A 17,996-nucleotide genomic window follows, 5' to 3' on the forward strand; every position below is an offset into this window, starting at 1 on the left:
ACATTCACAGTTGCAATTGCTCTTGGAGTTACAGCTGTTGTGGTTCTTTTCCTGCTTTGCCTGATATATTCTGCAAAAAAGAAGGAGAAAATTATGAACACTCTGCATAACATTAATCTTCCTGTTAGTGTATCTAACTTCAGTAAGCCCAGCTTCTGGTAAGAATGAAAAAAGTGTATATAATAAATATGAGTGAGTACTAGGGGGGAAAATGTGCATCATGAATGCTAGTAAATATCAGAAGAAAAGTGAAGGTGATGAATTTAGATTGTGCAGATATTATATGCAAGTTGCAGTATATAACAAAATAAACCTTTGGTTTGATTTTACTTCATATAATTAGGGGTGGTAACTCTGAACGTTTTAACAACCCATCTGAATCAGAGAATGACAGCAGCAACTTTCCCAAAGAGGTTTGTTCTCACAATGTATTTTTAAAACATATATCCAAAATAAGGCATGTATAGTTTATTATAAAAGCACACAATATCTTTTGCCCTTTTGTCAGTTACAGGAATCCAGCACCTCAATAGAAGTGGAGGGAAAAGGAAGAAGTTTTGAGAACCCAGCATACAGCGAGGATTCACAGGGATCTTCTGCTGCACCTACTGCTGTAGCCACTACAGTCATGAATGGGCCAGCCAAGGTATGACATCTACTGGCACAAACGATTTACTGCATGTTTGTGTTATGTCAAATTTGTATTATGCATTATATTTTTACATTTTTAGTGCTAGACTAGATATTTTTGGTGAACTATTCCTTTTTAACACAGACTTTCAGGGGAACTTATATATTTACTTCTTTTAAAACTTCTTTCTTTCTCTCTCTTACTTTCAGGAGAGCGTTGAAAACCCAGTGTATGCTGCTGAGTCGAGCCCTGCGGTCCAGCTAACAGATGCCACACCAGTCAGCACTGAGCTTGACAAGGTTAGCCAAAATGACAGTAACCACATGACACATGCTTCGTTGTCCTGGAAATGATCTTGCTTTGTTTGGTGGTGTGATTGGGTCAGACTTTGCTGTTCCTTCTTTTTCTGAATGGTCGCTGGAATCTCAGCATATACCCTACCACCCCAGCCAATGCCCTCACAAGGCAGCAAATACATTAGCTGTAAATAAAAATTACAGTTTGATTAATAGTTTGATTGTTAATTACCCCTTTTTAGAATTTGCATTGTTTTTTGTATGAAATTGGTGGCATACTGAAAGATTCTACACTATATTCACTTTAACACTCTCAGTAGACAGCAGTTTATGGTGCTGTTTTCATTTTAAAAGCTTCCGATTAAGGCTTATATTTACATCTAAATAATAAGCAACACACATGCATAGGGCACATCACATACTGTATGGTAAACAAGAAAGCTCAACACCTGGGGTTTGGGGTTTAAAACAAATCCTAACAGAATGTTTGAGCAATATCGACATGCTTCCATGCAAGAACTGTAGCAAAAAACGCCCTAAACACACCCACACACAAGGAGTTATTCTGAAGATGTGACAACAAGAAAGATTATAGAGTATGTGGGAGAGGACACAGAGGAGTTAGAGAGACATGAATAAGAAACAGCACAAACCCACAGGTGACCTTCATACCTCACAGCATGTTGCATAGGGAGGTCTGTGTTTTAGTTGAACCTGTTATGTCAGTGAATTCTGAGCTTTTCAGTCATCAGGTTGTGTCTTAATTTCTTGTTCCTTTTTTACACAGGCCGATACTTCACAGCTAAAGACAGAGGTGGATGTGCATGATAAGTTCGAAAATCCCTTATATACGGTAAGAAAAAGAGCTAAAGATTGAATGTGTCCATGAGGAACTGTGTATGGCTTTTGATAAATAAAATTTCATTTTGATGTACAAGGCAAGGACGTGTCCTAATGGTAGTATAGTTCTGGCTCACCAATGTAAACACACAGCCAGCCCTGTTGACATCCCCTCTCTCCTTATTCTGCTGAAAGCAGAAAAATGAATGCTGTAATACAATGAAAGCTATAACAGCGTGCAGTGAAGGAGGGGCTCATTTAACAGCTTGTGAAGGCATGTCAAGGCCTCTGGGGAATAAGAATTTCCCTCTCTGGTGAAGAAGGCAAATAAAAGAAGTGAAAGACCTTGAATTTCTCCTTGAGAGTGATTGAGAGAGGCATCTATTATAGAAATAAATGAAACTGAGCTTTGTTTGAAAGAGCACAATTGTAGACAAAAAAACATATGATAATCTGAAATAATTTAAATTATAATGTACTAGTATACAATAAGGATGAATATTTGGATTGTTATGGTACTGAAGATTGAACTTATGGCTGCTGAAAATTCAACTTTGCCATTGTAGAAATAAATTATATCAGTTAGTTAATTTTAGTGTAATTTTGTATAATTTAGTTAGTTAAATGTTTAATTATTGAATTTTCTGAATATTATATTAAAATTATACGTACAGTTAGAATTTTAATGTAATATTTTCCATTTTGCATATGGTATAAATGAAAAATCTACTGTATAATGATTGTATGAATTTCTTAATTACCATAAACATAAATGTTTTTTTATTACTGTCACTTGCTATGGTTATGTTCTATAAATATGACACTTATGGACAGTTATCAGCTATCAAAGCATTCTCATAATATTCTATGCTATTTAAAAGTCAATGTGCCACACTGTTTAGCAAGTGAGGCATGAACTGTAACTGAGTTTCTCAAAATTAGATCAAAATACTTAATTTGAAATAGACTAATGAAAGGTCAGGCCCTAAGAAGCTTAAAATATGGCCGTGACACAGATCCAGCTTGATTTGCTCCTTTGAGACCTGCAAGGAGATTGATTTCTGCTAATGCAGATTCATTCTCTTTTTGCTTAGTTCCTCTCACTTATCATTCCCTCCATACCCGAGTCATGATTTCTCTACATTAGCAGAAAGGAGAGGCACCTAATGGCAACCTCACGGCTTGGTAGATAGATGAGATATTGTAGTGATTCAAGTAAAATTGAAATGTTCCTCTGCTACTTCTTCTAAGTTTGAGTGTCCAGAATTGTCTAAAATTGAGAGAGACCTGATACACCTGATTTCTTGTGTCTTGTCAGGATGCACTACAGACACAAAGCCAGGGAGAATCTACAATTTGAAGATAATTCTGTAAGAGCATCTTACAGGATCAGCTCTCATTCACATCAGCAGCTAAGATGTATGGCTGGTAAATTATGGCTGTGGTATACCACCCTACTCGCGTGTGGTTTAGGTCTCTATTTACAGGGACTTACAACAAAGTTTTGTACAACAAACATGCCATATACTGAATAGTTTTGTTGATTGTTCATTTTTATTATATTTTAATGAATAAAGATCTGCACTGAGATACTTCAGATGACTGTAAATTGTTGCGATGATTAATTTTAATTGACAAATTCGCTATTTGAATGCTTTGCTGTATTTTTTGTATGTGTATGATTAACCACAGCGCTGCTTGGTCTTGTTTGATGTCATAATAATAAAATATAATAATGTATTGCAAAACGTTTTTGAATGGAGGATGTGAGGATTTTTAATTCAATAAAAATGTAATCCTACAAAATGTAAACTGCGTTACACAGAATCATTTCAAAGTTGGCAAAAAAGAAGTGCATCAGGCTGCAGTACAAAAAAACATTTAAAATGCAATTTGGCAAAGCAGTTTGAAGTGTCACACGGTCCCTCGGATCATTCTAATATGCTGATGTAGTGCTATTCAATTCAATTTCAAGTTATTGTTCAAATTTCTTCCAAAAATACCCTAGCATCCCATAGAATTTGCTGTCTGACATTAACTCACCTCAATACACATTACACAATACAATACACTCTAACACACAAAAGTACACATTTCTTGGTACAGCTGCAGTGCAAATGCTTAAGTACCCTGCATTCCTCAGCTGCCTACTTAGACCCCTTATTCTGATTAATTAATTACATTTTATTGATTGATGAACAAAAGATTTAGGTAATCTGTTAATTCTGGTCTATGGTACTCTGTGTTCTACTGATGGAAAAAGCTGATATTCCCGAAACGTATGGATGTGGTAATGCTAACTGTTCATTCAGAAGCAGACATCATTTTGCTACAGTATTTTTAACCATGATAGGGTTTTGTTTTGTTTTTTTGTGTAAAAAAGTAAAAGTGATTTTCGACCAACTTAATTAAATTACATAAAATATTAAAGTAATAAAATACAACAAAAATGTAGGGGAGAAAGACAATTATGACCCAGATTCCCAGAGTATAGTAACATAACTGCGATCTCATTATTCTCTTGACTAATTCAAGTGGAAAAGAACACGCCAAAAAGAACATGCCAGTGTCGATTTTTGTTGCCATCAGTCTTCTACCCATGTGTAGGTCTACAACAAACAAATTTAATGAAGAAAAGTTTCAAACGCCAGGTTTTTGATGGAAGCAAAAGACTCACATAACTGTTCAGATTCAGCGCCGCTGCCGACAAGCTCTTTCCGTATCACAGTGAGCATCATTAGAGGAGAGAGAGAGAGGACCGGTGGGGGATGGTGATAGAGCGATAGATTGAAGAAGGGCGGGCTGAAGATTGTATGTGAGAGAGAACGAGGGAAGGGGGAGGACGTAAGGAAGAACTGAGATACACTGAGCCAGTGTAGCAGGAATCGCCACAGAGATGCCGAGGGTCTTTCCATGAAAGCGGAAACGCTCTCACGCACGCACGGGCGGTGAAAGGTAAGACATACGGGGGCGTTCTCCCTTTTGCATGCTGGGTGTATAATCCGCTCTGCAGACAGAGTGAACAGCAGGAAGAGGATTCAGCACTTAAAAGGATCTCAGCATCCAGTGATGCATTTTTCACTGGCCACATTCCCTGACGGACAGTTTCGGAGAGACTCTGGGAAGCACGTCCGCTGGAATGAGGTAGAGAGATGCTGGGTGTACCTTAATATTTCACAGATTCCATTTATTTTGTCACTGTAAATACATTCAAAGAGCATTGCTGAATTAGGTGAACTAAAAAAATAGTAATTTAAATGTGGCATTTTATGTGTTTCCTCATGAGCTTCTGCTTTGAGCCGTTTTAAGGTATTCCCTTGCACCTGTGATTTTGTGTTTTGTCATGACTGTGTATGTGCGTGTGTGTGTGTGTGTGTGTGTGTGTGTGTGTGTGTGTGTGTGTGTGTGATTGGGTTTACCTACATTATGGGTTTTAAGAACAAAAATGTGACAATAGTGACAATGTAAAAATGCAAAATTGCTCACATAAGATGTAGGGGATAGATAATAAAATGTGCTCTGTATAAAACCATTAGAAGTCAATGAAAAGTCTACAGAGAGTGTGTGTGTGTGTGTGTGTGTGTGTGTGTGTGTGTGTCTGTGTACAGGAATGCAAGAACATGCAACCTTTCAACTAATGAACTTGCTCTTAATATTTTTTTTTCAGGTACATATACAATATTTTGATTTGATGTACAGGCTGTTTTTTGTTTGTTTGTTTTTTTTCTTTGATAATCTACTGAATCTGAGTGAATTAGGCTCTATCCTATAAGGCTCAATGACTCCTGCTGATGTCATTCACGATAATCTTCTTCAAAGAGATTTAATTTGATGTGTTTGCTTGTGTCTACTAGCATTTATGTATATAATGCAAACACACATACACACACCAAAAGAGAGCTAGAGCTGTCAGCACTAATGGTGGCCTTTAGCAGTGCGTGATAGCGAAAGGGACAGATGGTGGCAGAAGGGTGGCTGAATGACCTTGTCCCCCAGCAGGGCATGTTTTCAGCTTTACATGAATCATTCCGTAAGGGCAAAAACTGGGCATAAGAACCCCTGTTCCTCTGGAGAAAGAGAGAATGATAAAGGTCAGACAGAACAGGCCCAAGGTCTTCAGACCAAAAGTAACCATTTGCAATTTGACATTCCTACCATTCAGGTTTTGCGTTTGTTTTGTGAAATTTTCTACATGACATTTTCATCAATGGTATTTTCAAATGGTTGGGCAGCTGAGTTGCAAAGTACTAGCAAGATGATCCTGATCTGAGCATATGTCTGGTGAGAATCTTCTCAGTGCAGCTGCAGCATATGAGAAAGATGGAGAGAGACCCAGAGCAGAATAATCTTTCCATCACGCACGTCATAATCAGAGCGAAAGGGAAAGAGAAATAGAGAGATACTTTTGGGCCTTTGAGAGAATCAGCATGGATTAGAGGGCTTTTAGAAAACCAAAAGTCTGTAGTAAGGTTACAGCTTGTCTGGTACAAGCCGTACCAAAATTTCAGATCACGATGACACCCCTCAATATTTCATTACTTTTACTAGGGATTTAAGCTCCTTTTTAATAATTTAATACTATTCTGTGTCAAAGATTAGGCTATAGTCAATCAAACCACATTGTTTCTGCAATGTTTTCAGCTGTGTCCCGTGTTTATCAATGTGCAGTTTGATTCATCATGGGAATTTCTGTTGTGCCACCTGTATTATGATTATGATTATCTTCTAAGAAACTTCTTTGTTTAGTCCAGAGTATACTGTTTCATGTGATGTCTGTCTGGTTGAAACGCCGTGATAAAGTATTGATTGTTGTTGCCATGGGGATTATTTTCTGAAGTGATCATATTTCTACTTACTTCACTCATTTTCTGTGAACTGTGCAGACCACCAGAACCTATATCCCCCTCTAAAGGAGATGCTTTCCTTCTGTTTTTTTGCTTTCCTTCTCTGTTGTGACTCACAACAACAATCTATCCTGAATAAACTAAGATGACTAAATGTAATTTAATTTAATGTCATGCCTACTGACTATTGTGATATCTTTCATTCTCCCTCTCTCTTATCTTTCTTTCTTAAAGCTGGCTTTTGACATTTTATTTCTAACAGGCTTTTCAGATGAGCCCACATTTTGAGTGACCTGAGAGTAGAAGAGAACCATTTTTTCTTCGTCTCTGTCCGTCTCATGAGCAGCAATGCCTGTTCTTTCACCTACCACAGGTACGTCATACAATAGCTGTGATTGCGAAATGGGCTCACCTGATCATCATAATAAATAACAGTAATTTATGTTTAAAAAACGTTTACAGAAAATAAATAACTGTACCATTTTAAAGTATAATTATTTTTGTAGGTTTGCACGAGATGCTAGCCCTCCTCACCTCCCAGCTGCATCCAGATGCTAATCACAAAGAGGACATGGTTTTCCTCAGGGAGGTCTTCAGTGAGAGGAGCCTTAGCTATCTCATGAAAGTGCGTAAAGCTGGAGATAACATCTAACATCCTAATATTGTTTTGTGAATGATTATATGTACTGACCTTTCATGCAGATCCATGAGCGACTCAGACAGTTCCAGCTCCAGAGCCCAACCCCAGTGCTCAACAGCGCATCCTGCCTGGCAGAAGACGTAAGTGGCATTACTACTTCAACAGCAAACAATCTTTTATATGACTTATATATACAACTTGTAAAAATATTGAAAGCATATATTTTATAAACAATTTTGTTTTATAAAAATTTTATAACAGATCATAAAACCAAAATACAGTATTTTTGTGAAATATTGTTTATATTTATAATTTATATATTCATTATTTGTAACTTTTCATGTTATATTTTAAGTATGTAATTTAAGCTGAATTTTCAGCAGGCTTTATTCATTCACTGCTGCATCAATGTTGAAAACAGTCATACTGACCCAAAACATTTAAACATTAGTGTATGTAAAACAACAACGCAATTTTAAAGCTAGACATTTTGATGAAAAATAAAAATAGCGATTAAGTGTGGGGGGTTTTCACTGTACCATTGAATGTTGCCATGTTTATGCATTTTTGATGATACTGGTCTTGTGGTTTGCATTGATAGGTCGCAGAGGAGCTACAGAATGGACCACTGGAAGAAGATGAAAGAGAGCTATTAACACTGCTTACCACTCCACATGTGAAGGTGCAAAACATACACTTGTGCCATAGACTTTGTAGAGATTTTCCTAATTTATGTCTTGGTGGTTTTCATCAGAAAAATCTTTCATTGATCTTAAATGTTATTCCATTAATGTTAAAATAAATTTTTATAAATAAATTTAGATGCACGCAAACACCTTTATATTATAATAATCAATCAAATCGAAAGCTACAGTATAAGTATTCTATAGCAGATATGTCACTGACACAAGAATTCTTGTTAAAACGGTATTTAAATGAAGCTTGACGTAATTAAGCTTAATTAATTTCTATTTGATAGTGAGCAGCATGACAAAAAAGAATTAGATGACATTTTACAGCCTTCTAATTAGACTCGCTCATTTCCTCCAATGTGCCCCGGGCATCAGTTTCCTCATCAGTTTCCTCCTTTTCATTCTCTGTCAACCAATCTACACCTACTCTCATTTATACACAAGCACGTTCTTTCTTCCACAGCACCACCGGGTCATCTTTTGTTGTCATTTTTCTCCCCATCAGGCAGTGCTAACAGTACATGACACAGTGGCACAGAAGAACTTTGAGCCTGTGCTTCCCCCTCTCCCGGATGATATAGACGATGAACTGGAGGAAGAATCAGTAAAGATTGTGCGTTTGGTGAAGAACAAGGAGCCTCTTGTGAGTTTCAGCTGTCAACAAAAGACTAATATTTTTAATGTGCTGTCCAGTCCTAAAATATAGCCTTATATTTAATTTCTGCACTCAATTATGCGTCTTTAGGGTGCGACCATCCGCAGGGATGAAGTAACTGGGGCAGTAGTGGTTGCTAGGATAATGAGGGGAGGAGCTGCAGACCGTAGTGGTGAGTGACAGCCTGATCCTTCCCCTTGTCAGCATAACTTTTTTTTCTCTTTGGAAACTGTTCTTTTTTTTACACTGTGGCTGGACAACAGCAAAATCTCTCTCAGCAGATTTGATGTAACATAATCTATGATGACGCAACTGGGGACCATCCGAGTCAAAAACTGGCTGTAAAACCCATGACAGACGACTCAATTCTCAATGGAGAGATCAAGAGAGGGAATTGAATAACGATTTATTTAAATGTTACGCAAAGAATTTACTTGGAATCTCTCCTATTAGATATCCAGAGCGACATTTTGAAAATTAGATATCAGCAACAAGGGGAGACTGTAATCACAGCAGAATCATTATTTTTTTTTAAATATTAATAGCATTCTGAGCAGCGGATTTTTCTTATCACGAGCAAAATATTGACTAAAATCCTTGAGATTATGCTTTGCTTTGGGATTACAGATTATACTGGAAATATACAAAGCAGATTTCACGGTTGCCATGGAAATTCTGTTGAAATCTGACTTGTACTGCACCTTGCAAACTAGGTTGTACTATTGTATAATGACTGTTTGTATGCAGTGTCATGTAGTTCCTAAAAACTTTATTTATGTTTAAAAAGTGTACCGGAAAACATTGTATCAGAGAGTGTTGAAAAAAGTACAATATCATCAAGGGGAATAAAATGTTTGATCAGAGAAACTGAGAAAAAGCCTCAATTTACTAAATTCATCAGAAATACTTCACGGCAGTGGCAGCGTGAAAACAAAGAAAAGATCAGTGATTTTGAAGCTTTTTTAAATGAGGAACGAGTCGAATTCCAGTAGACAGGTTTCAGAATAAAATCTTCTCTTAACTTTTGGCAGTTAAATAATTTAGTACCTAAAAGAGAGCCAATATGAGTATGTAAAGTGTTTTTTTTTAAACAATATTTTTTAAAAATCTTAGTTCAATTGTTAAGAAAAATGAAGATAATATATAGTGTGTGTATATTATAATATTATGAAGATAATTTATCATGAAATAGAAGTATTTTCACTGTAGTAAAAGTTGTTTGGACCTATTTCAAATGCACCATGATGACTGTTCAATGAATTCTCCTTCAGGTCTGGTACATGTTGGAGATGAGTTACGGGAGGTCAATGGAAATCTCATTATACACAAACGTCCTGAGGAGATCAGCCAGATTCTGGTGTGTTCACTATTCCTCGGTTGTCTTACAAAAGCTGAGTCATTCCTATAAGATTCCTTATCTGAAAAGGCACTTACCTGATTTAGTGTCCTTGATTGTTTATTGTTTGTCGGGCTGCAGTCTCAGTCTCAGGGCTCGATCACTTTGAAGATAATTCCTGCCATTAAGGAAGAGGATCGGTTCAAGGAGAGTAAGGTGAATGTAATCACTTTATTTGAACGTCATAGGACAGTAGCTGCTTCATATGTATGCAATGTTATATGCACTGTTTTTTTCTCTCTTTGCTCTTTAAGGTCTATTTAAGAGCCCTTTTTGATTACACACCATTTGAAGACAAGGCCACACCTTGTCAGGAGGCAGGACTGCCTTTCACACGTGGAGACATCCTCCAGGTGGTTAGCCAAGATGACCCAACATGGTGGCAGGCCAAAAGAGTTGGAGACAGCAACTTACGTGCTGGCCTCATTCCTTCAAGACAGTTTCAGGAGAGGTACACAACAAAAATCACACCTACACCTTCCATTATTTCTGTCTTATAGAACAACTATCTGTAATATTCAATAGCTGTTCAACAGCAAATTTTAAGTGGAGGCTGACTCTTCAGCAATTTGACTTTGTTTGGATACATAAATATTAAGTTTCCTTTTTTTTTCTTTTCTGGTGTATTAAAAATTAAATAAAGTGTTTTAAATGTAATATTTTAATTGACTATTAATAGAACAGTAACTTACCGTAATCCTTAACCAAAATTATGTTGAATGAATTATGAATGACATTGAATGATTGAATGACATTTTTTTATGTTAGTTAATTTTAGTAAGCAATTTTATCATTTTATTTTGAATAAATGTTTGAGAATACTTAGCCCCATCTCCATATGGCAGTCCACCACTACAGGCCTTTTTAAACAAAGTGTTAGATTTATTTATTGTAATTATATTTTGACTTTTTGTCCTAAATCTGCAGACGACTGTTGTATAGGATGAAAATGGGAACACACCAGAGCCCTAAATCACCTAGAGCAACACCTTGTAAGTTCTTCTACTATTTACTGCATAGATAACAGATACCTACTACTGTTTCTTGTTAATATTTAAACAAACACTTTGTAAATGCAGAAATTATTTAGCAGACAGCTGAACATCTCTCATCATAATTAGGTGTGTAACTATTACAGAAAATATGGAATTGTGCCAGTCAAAACAGAATGAAGGGAACTCTAGTATTCAGATATATTGATCAGTCTGTAGTCAGATATTCCTATTCCTGTCCAATCAGGTTACCAAGAGGATGCAGTGCTGCTTGTCAGGACAAAAAACAAAATCAGTCAATATCAATAATTGTCACAATAAATGTCAAATCTTTATTTTATTTTATTTTTTAGTTTAGTCACTTGCAACCACACATAGCAATACTATGATATTTAAGCAGCATATTTGTATGAAAAACTGTAACCTTAGTCTAAACACATTCAGTATAAATGCACACGTGATATAGCTTAATCACAAATATAATTATGTTCCCTTACTCCTGTAATAAAATATGATGTGAATATCCCACGTTTCTGCCACGTTTCTGTGTAGTTTGAAAAACCTTTTGACTGTCTCGTTCCACAGTGTTTCTCCTGTTTGGCTTTAAACTTCACACTTGATCTCACAGCGCTATTTAGAGCTTTGAACTGTGACGCGAGTGGATAATGGTCTGCTTTTGGCATATAAACATTATATAGAACATTTATTGTTGTTTTATCGGGGGAAAAATGTATATCGTGATAATTATCGTTATCGATTATCGCTCAGGCCTTTGCTTACGTTAAGATGCTCTCAAATGTTGGATATGGGCCAGCGTATCAATGTAGACTCTTGATTAGATTATGAATCGCAAGCACACAAGCTTGGGAAAGTTCACAAGATTCAATTCAATTCCAAATTTAAATGAATTCATTTAGGCTACAGTGCCAGATTTAATTATACATTCTTGCCAATACACAATTATTGCATTGTATTCACTTCTACATTCACAACTCTCAAAGTCTGCAGGAAGTGCTGTACAAATATATACTGAAAAAGGTTTAAGAAGAGATAGGCATATAGGATAAGCAATGACTCTAAGTGTACATTTTACCCAGATCTACCACAAATTACAATACTTGAAAGATTCCTTATTCATTTGCTTTTCAAACTTATTCATGTTTCAGCAATTGTGTTTGTTTCCTCACTCTGCTTACCTCAGGTGACCAAACTTGTGAAAAAGGTAAGTGATTTTGAAAAAATAATGTCATTAAATACGAAATAATTTAAAAGGTAACACTTTATTGTATAGTATCCTTGTAACAGTAACAGTAAATGATGCATAATTGCAACTTATTTCCAAAAAAGTTGGCATTTTTTCAATTCAATAAAAGCAAGAATCAAAGCAAATGTGATTTGCTAATTCTCTTAAACCTTTATTTAACTGACAAAACATTATACTGACCAACATAATATATAAAAATATTTGCACATAGGCAAAATATAAGTAAAAGAGTTGGTTAAAAAGATGAATTGCTTTGGGGTAAGGGTATCATAATTTGGTTAAAAGGCAGGAAACCCCTGTTTAGTGTGCACCTAATGTTACTTCATGGCAAACCATACATTAAATATAGCAACATGAGCTTAGGAGCAGTACAAAAAAAAACACTGTTACTTAATACAATCTAAGGTTTCATCGAGAAATGCAACCTGAATCTCTGTCATGCAAGACGAAATTCATTCTATGAGGGTTGAGACATATATTGAAATTGTATAGAGAATTAATACAAGATTCTGTTTTTTATTACATTTTACAAAAACGTACCAACTTTTTAGGAAATTGGCCTGTGCACAAGCAACTAACCAGAAATTTTAACCCTATAATGAATTTGTTTTTGTTAATAAAAAAGTAAAGTTCACCAAAAAAAAAAAAGATTCTGTCTTTAATTACCCTCTCTTATATCTTTCCAAATCTGCAAGACCTTCGATTATCTTTAGAACACAAATTAAGATCATTTTGATGAATTCCAAGAGTTCTCTGACCCTCCCATAGACAGCAAGGATTCTTACAAGATCATAGCTTTGTAAAATTACATTTGAACCACTGATGTCACTGATGAATTATTTTAACAATGTTCTTGCTACTGATCTTGATCATGTTAGGATTACTGCTGTCTATGGGTTTTTCTATGCTGTCTTTCAGGTTTTAGAATTATATGAGGGTGAGTAATTTGGGTAAACTATCTCTTTAAATATTAGTCAGCAGTTATTTTTACTGTAACAAGGACACCATAAAATAATGTGTAAACTAATGAAGTCAAAGTATTTGTAAATTCTTTTCAGATTAATTCAGAAATCTGTAAAATGGGTATTTCAGGTGTTTGGTACTTCATGGCTAGTCAATGAAAAGAGCCCATACATTTTTAAACTACAAGACTCTGAGTACCCAGTACAGATGTTGAGATCCCTGCGCTCAGTGCTTGCTGCTGTCGTGGTTCTCTTTGCCTCTCCGATAACTCTGACCTGTGAAATATCCTTGTAAAATGTGATCCCCACTGATTCTCCTCTCCTGCCTGTACCCTTTCATCTTATGTGTTCTCCTGACCCAACTACCCTCCAGAGGACTGTGACAGTGAGGGCAGTGTCGGTGGACAGCACGTAGGTGAGAGCTGGCACCTTACACACTGAATGCACTCCACATGGCTTTGGCTTTGGATGATGCTTTTTTGTGTGGTGTGGTGCGCTTCATACATCATCTGGTTTTCACTTCACCACAGAGCTCATATGCTTGGCATATCCTAAGACCCCAGCCATTGGTTACATCTTGAGCCCACTGCTCTGCTGCCGGCTTCGGACAACTCCCTCTTTGAGTTTTAGTCATTTTTAGTGTGTGCTTTTTGCTACGATGAAGACTGCCAGATTCATGCACTTACTGTTTTTGGTGCTTGCTGCTTAAAGGGACAGTTCACCCAAAAATGAAATTCTCTAATTTACTCAAAAAGTGAATGAGGATCTGTACCAGTATTCTGAAGTCATACAGTTGTTGTTTTTTTTTGTGAGGAATAGATATTTACATTTACATTACATTTAGTCATTTAGCAGACACTTTTATCTAAAGCGATAATTAATTAATGAGATTAAATTAAACTCAATATGCACTTTTGCATCATATTCAAATTTCTATGATTTATGATGTTATATTTACATATACCTGACTCATTGGCACCATATTTGCATTTTATTAAATCTTCACAGCTTCATTATATAATTATTTATTTATTCTTTTTCATTTTATGGAAAAAAGATGCCAGCATTTTTGTTTTAGTGTACCTTGGAAGAACAGTGTAACATATAACATGGTTGAAATTATGAGACAAGTACAAGTATTTATTTTTTGTCATAATTTAGATTTATCTCATATTAACGCTTTTATCTTAGGTATGACTCTGTATCTCATAATTATAAGTTAGCAAAGCGTGTGTTATGTGATGGAATTGGGCTTTTACAGGGAAGGAATTTGTGTGGGCATGAAACTTTTATTTTTGGTGAATGTTTCCTTTAAGTATGAACAACAGGTGCACTGCTATAGTCAGGGAACTATTGCTTTCTGCTAATGAATCCCAGAGGCTTTGGCATGGCTGATAGCTCATGATAGTCTCTATAGAACATTGCTGGATGTGTGATGGTCTAACATTAGTTGTAGTTTCTCCAAAGTGTAAGGCGGTGGCACCGTCCTGTGGCCAGGCCTTTTCCTGGGAGTTTTACTCAGGTACCATATTTCTTTTATACTTGTAAGGTGAATAGATGCATTGCTGCTTTAACAGATTAACTGCATATTAAATTTTACAAAGCAGATGAAGAGTGTGTTGCTATTTTCCCCTGAGATGCAGCTGTTACATAAAATCAGCAGCAGTGTGAGGCACATGGTATTTTTAGTCTGGAGGATATACCTCTTTCCATCCTTGTCTTTTTGTCTGATCTTTGTGTTCATGTAAATCTGTCATGTCTATTTCTAATTTTCTCTATATTGTTAGATGTTTTTTACCTTTGTTGATCTATTGGAAAATCATTTTCTGCTCTCACAGCTGGTCTAAGGAGAAGCTTCAGACTGAGCCGCAAGGATCACCAGGGTTCAACCAAAGAGTCGCGTCCAGCAGAGTCTGAAGAGAATGAGTTCCTCATATATGAAGAGGTGACACTACATCAGATGAGGCTCCAAGAAAAACCAAGGCTTGTGGTGCTGATAGGTAAGATTCAAGGGATGTCGGGACATTTTAAACGAGTCAATCTTTTTTCAGAATCTCATTACCTTTTTTCTGCAGGATCTCTTGGTGCTCGGATCAATGAGCTAAAGCAGAAGGTTATTGCTGAGAATCCTCACCGCTATGGCGTCGCTGTGCCACGTGAGTTTAGTTTTTCTATGGAGGTCAAGAAGCTGAATCAAAAAAGAACCTACTTTTGCTTCAAGTTGATGATCTGAGGATAAAGCTTCAATTTTTTTATTTATTCTAGTAACAAATAAACATATTGTGTTTAGCAAAATCACATGTGACATTAACTGAAATGCTAGTATAATGTGTGTGTTTGTTTTTAATAGACACAACAAGACCCAGAAAGAGCCATGAGAAGGAAGGTGTGGAATACCACTTCATCTCCAAGCAGGCCTTTGAGGCTGACATCCAATCAAATAAGTACGTTGTATGAAACAGTTTTAATATCTATGTTGGGTGTGCTTTTTGTCAGTGTTGTTATTCTTATGTGTTCTGAGGAAGAGAATGCCATTCAGGTTTGGTAAATGATAACAGTTTTAATTTTTGGGTTAGGATTATTTATTTAATAGTGTTATCAAATAAAATTGTTGTTTGAATTGGCACAAAACATATATTTTGTATGCCCAGATTTATTGAATATGGTGAATATAAGAATAATCAATATGGGACGAGTCTGGAGTCGATCCGGAGTGTCCTGGCGAGAAGTAAAGTCTGTCTGGTAGATGTTCAGCCTGAGGTAAATATAAAATTATATTCAAATTTTATATTTAAAATTATTTTAAAAATTTAATTTCTGTTGTTGAAATTGTTTACAGTATTGGCTTCTCTCTATTGACATTAAATAGAGATTATTTATTGAAAAATAATTGTTTTGATATTTTGATAGTAGCCTCATTTGTTTAAAATGGTTTACTTGTAAATTTCACCCACATTCAGTAATTTTGGATAAAAGTGTTTGCTAATAAACAAATATGTACACAGTAGTAATGTTTCTCTTCAAACATCTTGATTTTAATCTGCAACTTTTGCCATCAGCAAAAGCAAGAGACTCTGGTCATAATAATCTTTCTTTTTACTCTAAATCTCAGGCCCTAAAAATTCTCCGTAATGCAGAGTTTAAGCCATATGTGATTTTTGTAAAGCCACGCATCCCTGAGGTACGTCAGCAGCGCAGCTCTCCTACATCGCCAGGAAGGGGTGACAATGGACACATCACAGTAAGACTCGATTTATATCACCATACGACCCATATGCAGCTAGTAAATCTGTTATTTAACTCTTATATTGTCAACAGTGAACAAAACAGTTTGTCTTTCTCTATCCTCTTGTGTGAAAAGGACGAAGACCTGCAGGACATGAGGCAGTCAGCCGAGCAGATGGACCAGCAATATGGCCACCTAGTGGACAGGGTCCTGGTAAAGGAGGACTCTGCCAGTGCCTGTGTAGAGCTGAGGAATATTCTGGAACGACTCGAGAGAGAGCCGCAGTGGGTGCCTGTCAGCTGGGTCCGATCTTGATCCTCCCTCCTTCCTTAAATTCAAACGCTCACATATGGTGTACTGAAAACATAGACCTCTCTGCCTCTTTCTGAGTCTGCCGTCTGCCAGTTTCTGTTTCATCCTGTTTGACTGAAGTAATGCAAAGCAAAATACAAGTGCCGTCTGAATCGTTGAAACTGAGATCTATTGTACTGCGCTAGTGGTGAAGATTTCTGTTCTTGAGATTTTGCATGGAAGTAGCATCGACAAGAAATGTATCACTAATAGCTGAAAGAATTTGTGTTCTGTGGAAAAAAAAAGGTTATCCTTAATTCTGTAGAGTGAGCTGCACAAATAAACATCAAATGAAGACAGGACCACTTGAATGAGAGGACAACACTGACTCAGGTTTACTCACTGTGTCAAAGCTGGTTTCTGCCAGGCAAATAATCTAGTGTGAAAGTCTTTTGTTTTGTTATCTTCAACTTATGCTGGCTGTGTATATTTAGTTAAATGTAAATGGAATTATGTAAAATATCATACTGTATATTTGCAAACTATTTCAGTGTTTATACTTGTGTAAAATAAAATTTCGTATTTGGTCACAGCCTGTCATAATTTAGTTGTAATTGTCAGCGTTTTTGTATCAAACCGATGATGTCTGTGTAGTTCGTTAGACAAATTCTATATGATTATAGTCAAAGAGCATAAAGCATGTTAACGTCTTTATGGCCATATAGTACTGTTCAAAATGTTATGAATGTGTGCCCTTTTAGAGTACATGGAGTATTTTTGAATGTAATTGTTATAATAAAAATTACAAACTGTATCCCTTTCTTTTAGATTTTGCTTTTATTTGAGAGATTTTAGTAACAAATAAATATTGCTTTTAATATTTAAAACAACAAATCCTTGAGCATTACGTCATCTTGTGATGTTGTTGAATTTTCGGTGACTGGTAATACATTTACCCAGCAGCAGATGGTAGTAACAGGCTTTTTAGTGCTTTTATTTAAACCCTTTAAAACTAAATTGGCAGAACATCACATAAAAACAAGATTTATTAGGCCTTTTATTATTTTTTTAATATTTTTTTTTCAGAGACATCAAGGTATCGTCTGTCCACTAATAAGAGGGATTAGCAAGATCATACCAACATTTATAAGCACATAGAATACCATGTAGAGTTCATTTCTAATAGTTCGGGCTCATATACCGCTGCACGTTCCCATCCGATTTCACTAAATACTGATATTCTTGCAATAGCTATGTAAATATTGCC

The 17,996-nt window shown here is 36.0% G+C and overlaps 2 protein-coding genes across 4 annotated transcripts in view; both read left to right on the forward strand.

Annotated features, from left to right (window-relative positions):
- Window positions 1-3,560, forward strand: part of lrp2b (low density lipoprotein receptor-related protein 2b) — a 69,164-nt gene extending 65,604 nt beyond the window's left edge. The window contains exons 74-79 of the mRNA XM_043253219.1: window positions 11-158; window positions 344-413; window positions 509-646; window positions 841-930; window positions 1,715-1,780; window positions 3,086-3,560. Of these exons, the coding sequence (XP_043109154.1) occupies window positions 11-158; window positions 344-413; window positions 509-646; window positions 841-930; window positions 1,715-1,780; window positions 3,086-3,127 (554 nt within the window). The 3' untranslated portion in view covers window positions 3,128-3,560. The remainder of the gene's footprint in view (window positions 1-10; window positions 159-343; window positions 414-508; window positions 647-840; window positions 931-1,714; window positions 1,781-3,085) is intronic.
- Window positions 3,561-4,567: 1,007 nt separating this feature from the next.
- On the forward strand, window positions 4,568-17,543 carry mpp3b (membrane palmitoylated protein 3b). Of its 3 annotated transcripts, none has more exons than XM_043254401.1 (20): window positions 4,568-4,722; window positions 6,874-6,984; window positions 7,118-7,236; window positions 7,314-7,391; window positions 7,853-7,933; window positions 8,449-8,586; window positions 8,689-8,770; window positions 9,870-9,955; window positions 10,076-10,150; window positions 10,249-10,445; window positions 10,922-10,986; window positions 12,188-12,208; window positions 13,586-13,627; window positions 14,669-14,734; window positions 15,051-15,212; window positions 15,288-15,368; window positions 15,563-15,656; window positions 15,864-15,972; window positions 16,325-16,453; window positions 16,574-17,543. In XM_043254401.1, exons 2-20 carry the CDS (start codon window positions 6,960-6,962, stop codon window positions 16,751-16,753), a joined length of 1,830 nt encoding a protein of 609 aa, XP_043110336.1. In that variant the 5' UTR covers window positions 4,568-4,722; window positions 6,874-6,959; the 3' UTR covers window positions 16,754-17,543. The 3 variants fall into 3 exon arrangements, with proteins under 3 accessions (XP_043110336.1, XP_043110338.1, XP_043110337.1); XM_043254402.1 differs by lacking the exon at window positions 4,568-4,722 and adding an exon at window positions 4,729-4,911; XM_043254403.1 differs by lacking the exon at window positions 14,669-14,734.
- The last annotated feature ends 453 nt before the right edge of the window (window positions 17,544-17,996 follow it).

Source organism: Puntigrus tetrazona, chromosome 12 (genome assembly GCF_018831695.1).
Source record: "Puntigrus tetrazona isolate hp1 chromosome 12, ASM1883169v1, whole genome shotgun sequence".
NCBI classification, from domain to species: Eukaryota; Metazoa; Chordata; class Actinopteri; order Cypriniformes; family Cyprinidae; genus Puntigrus; species Puntigrus tetrazona.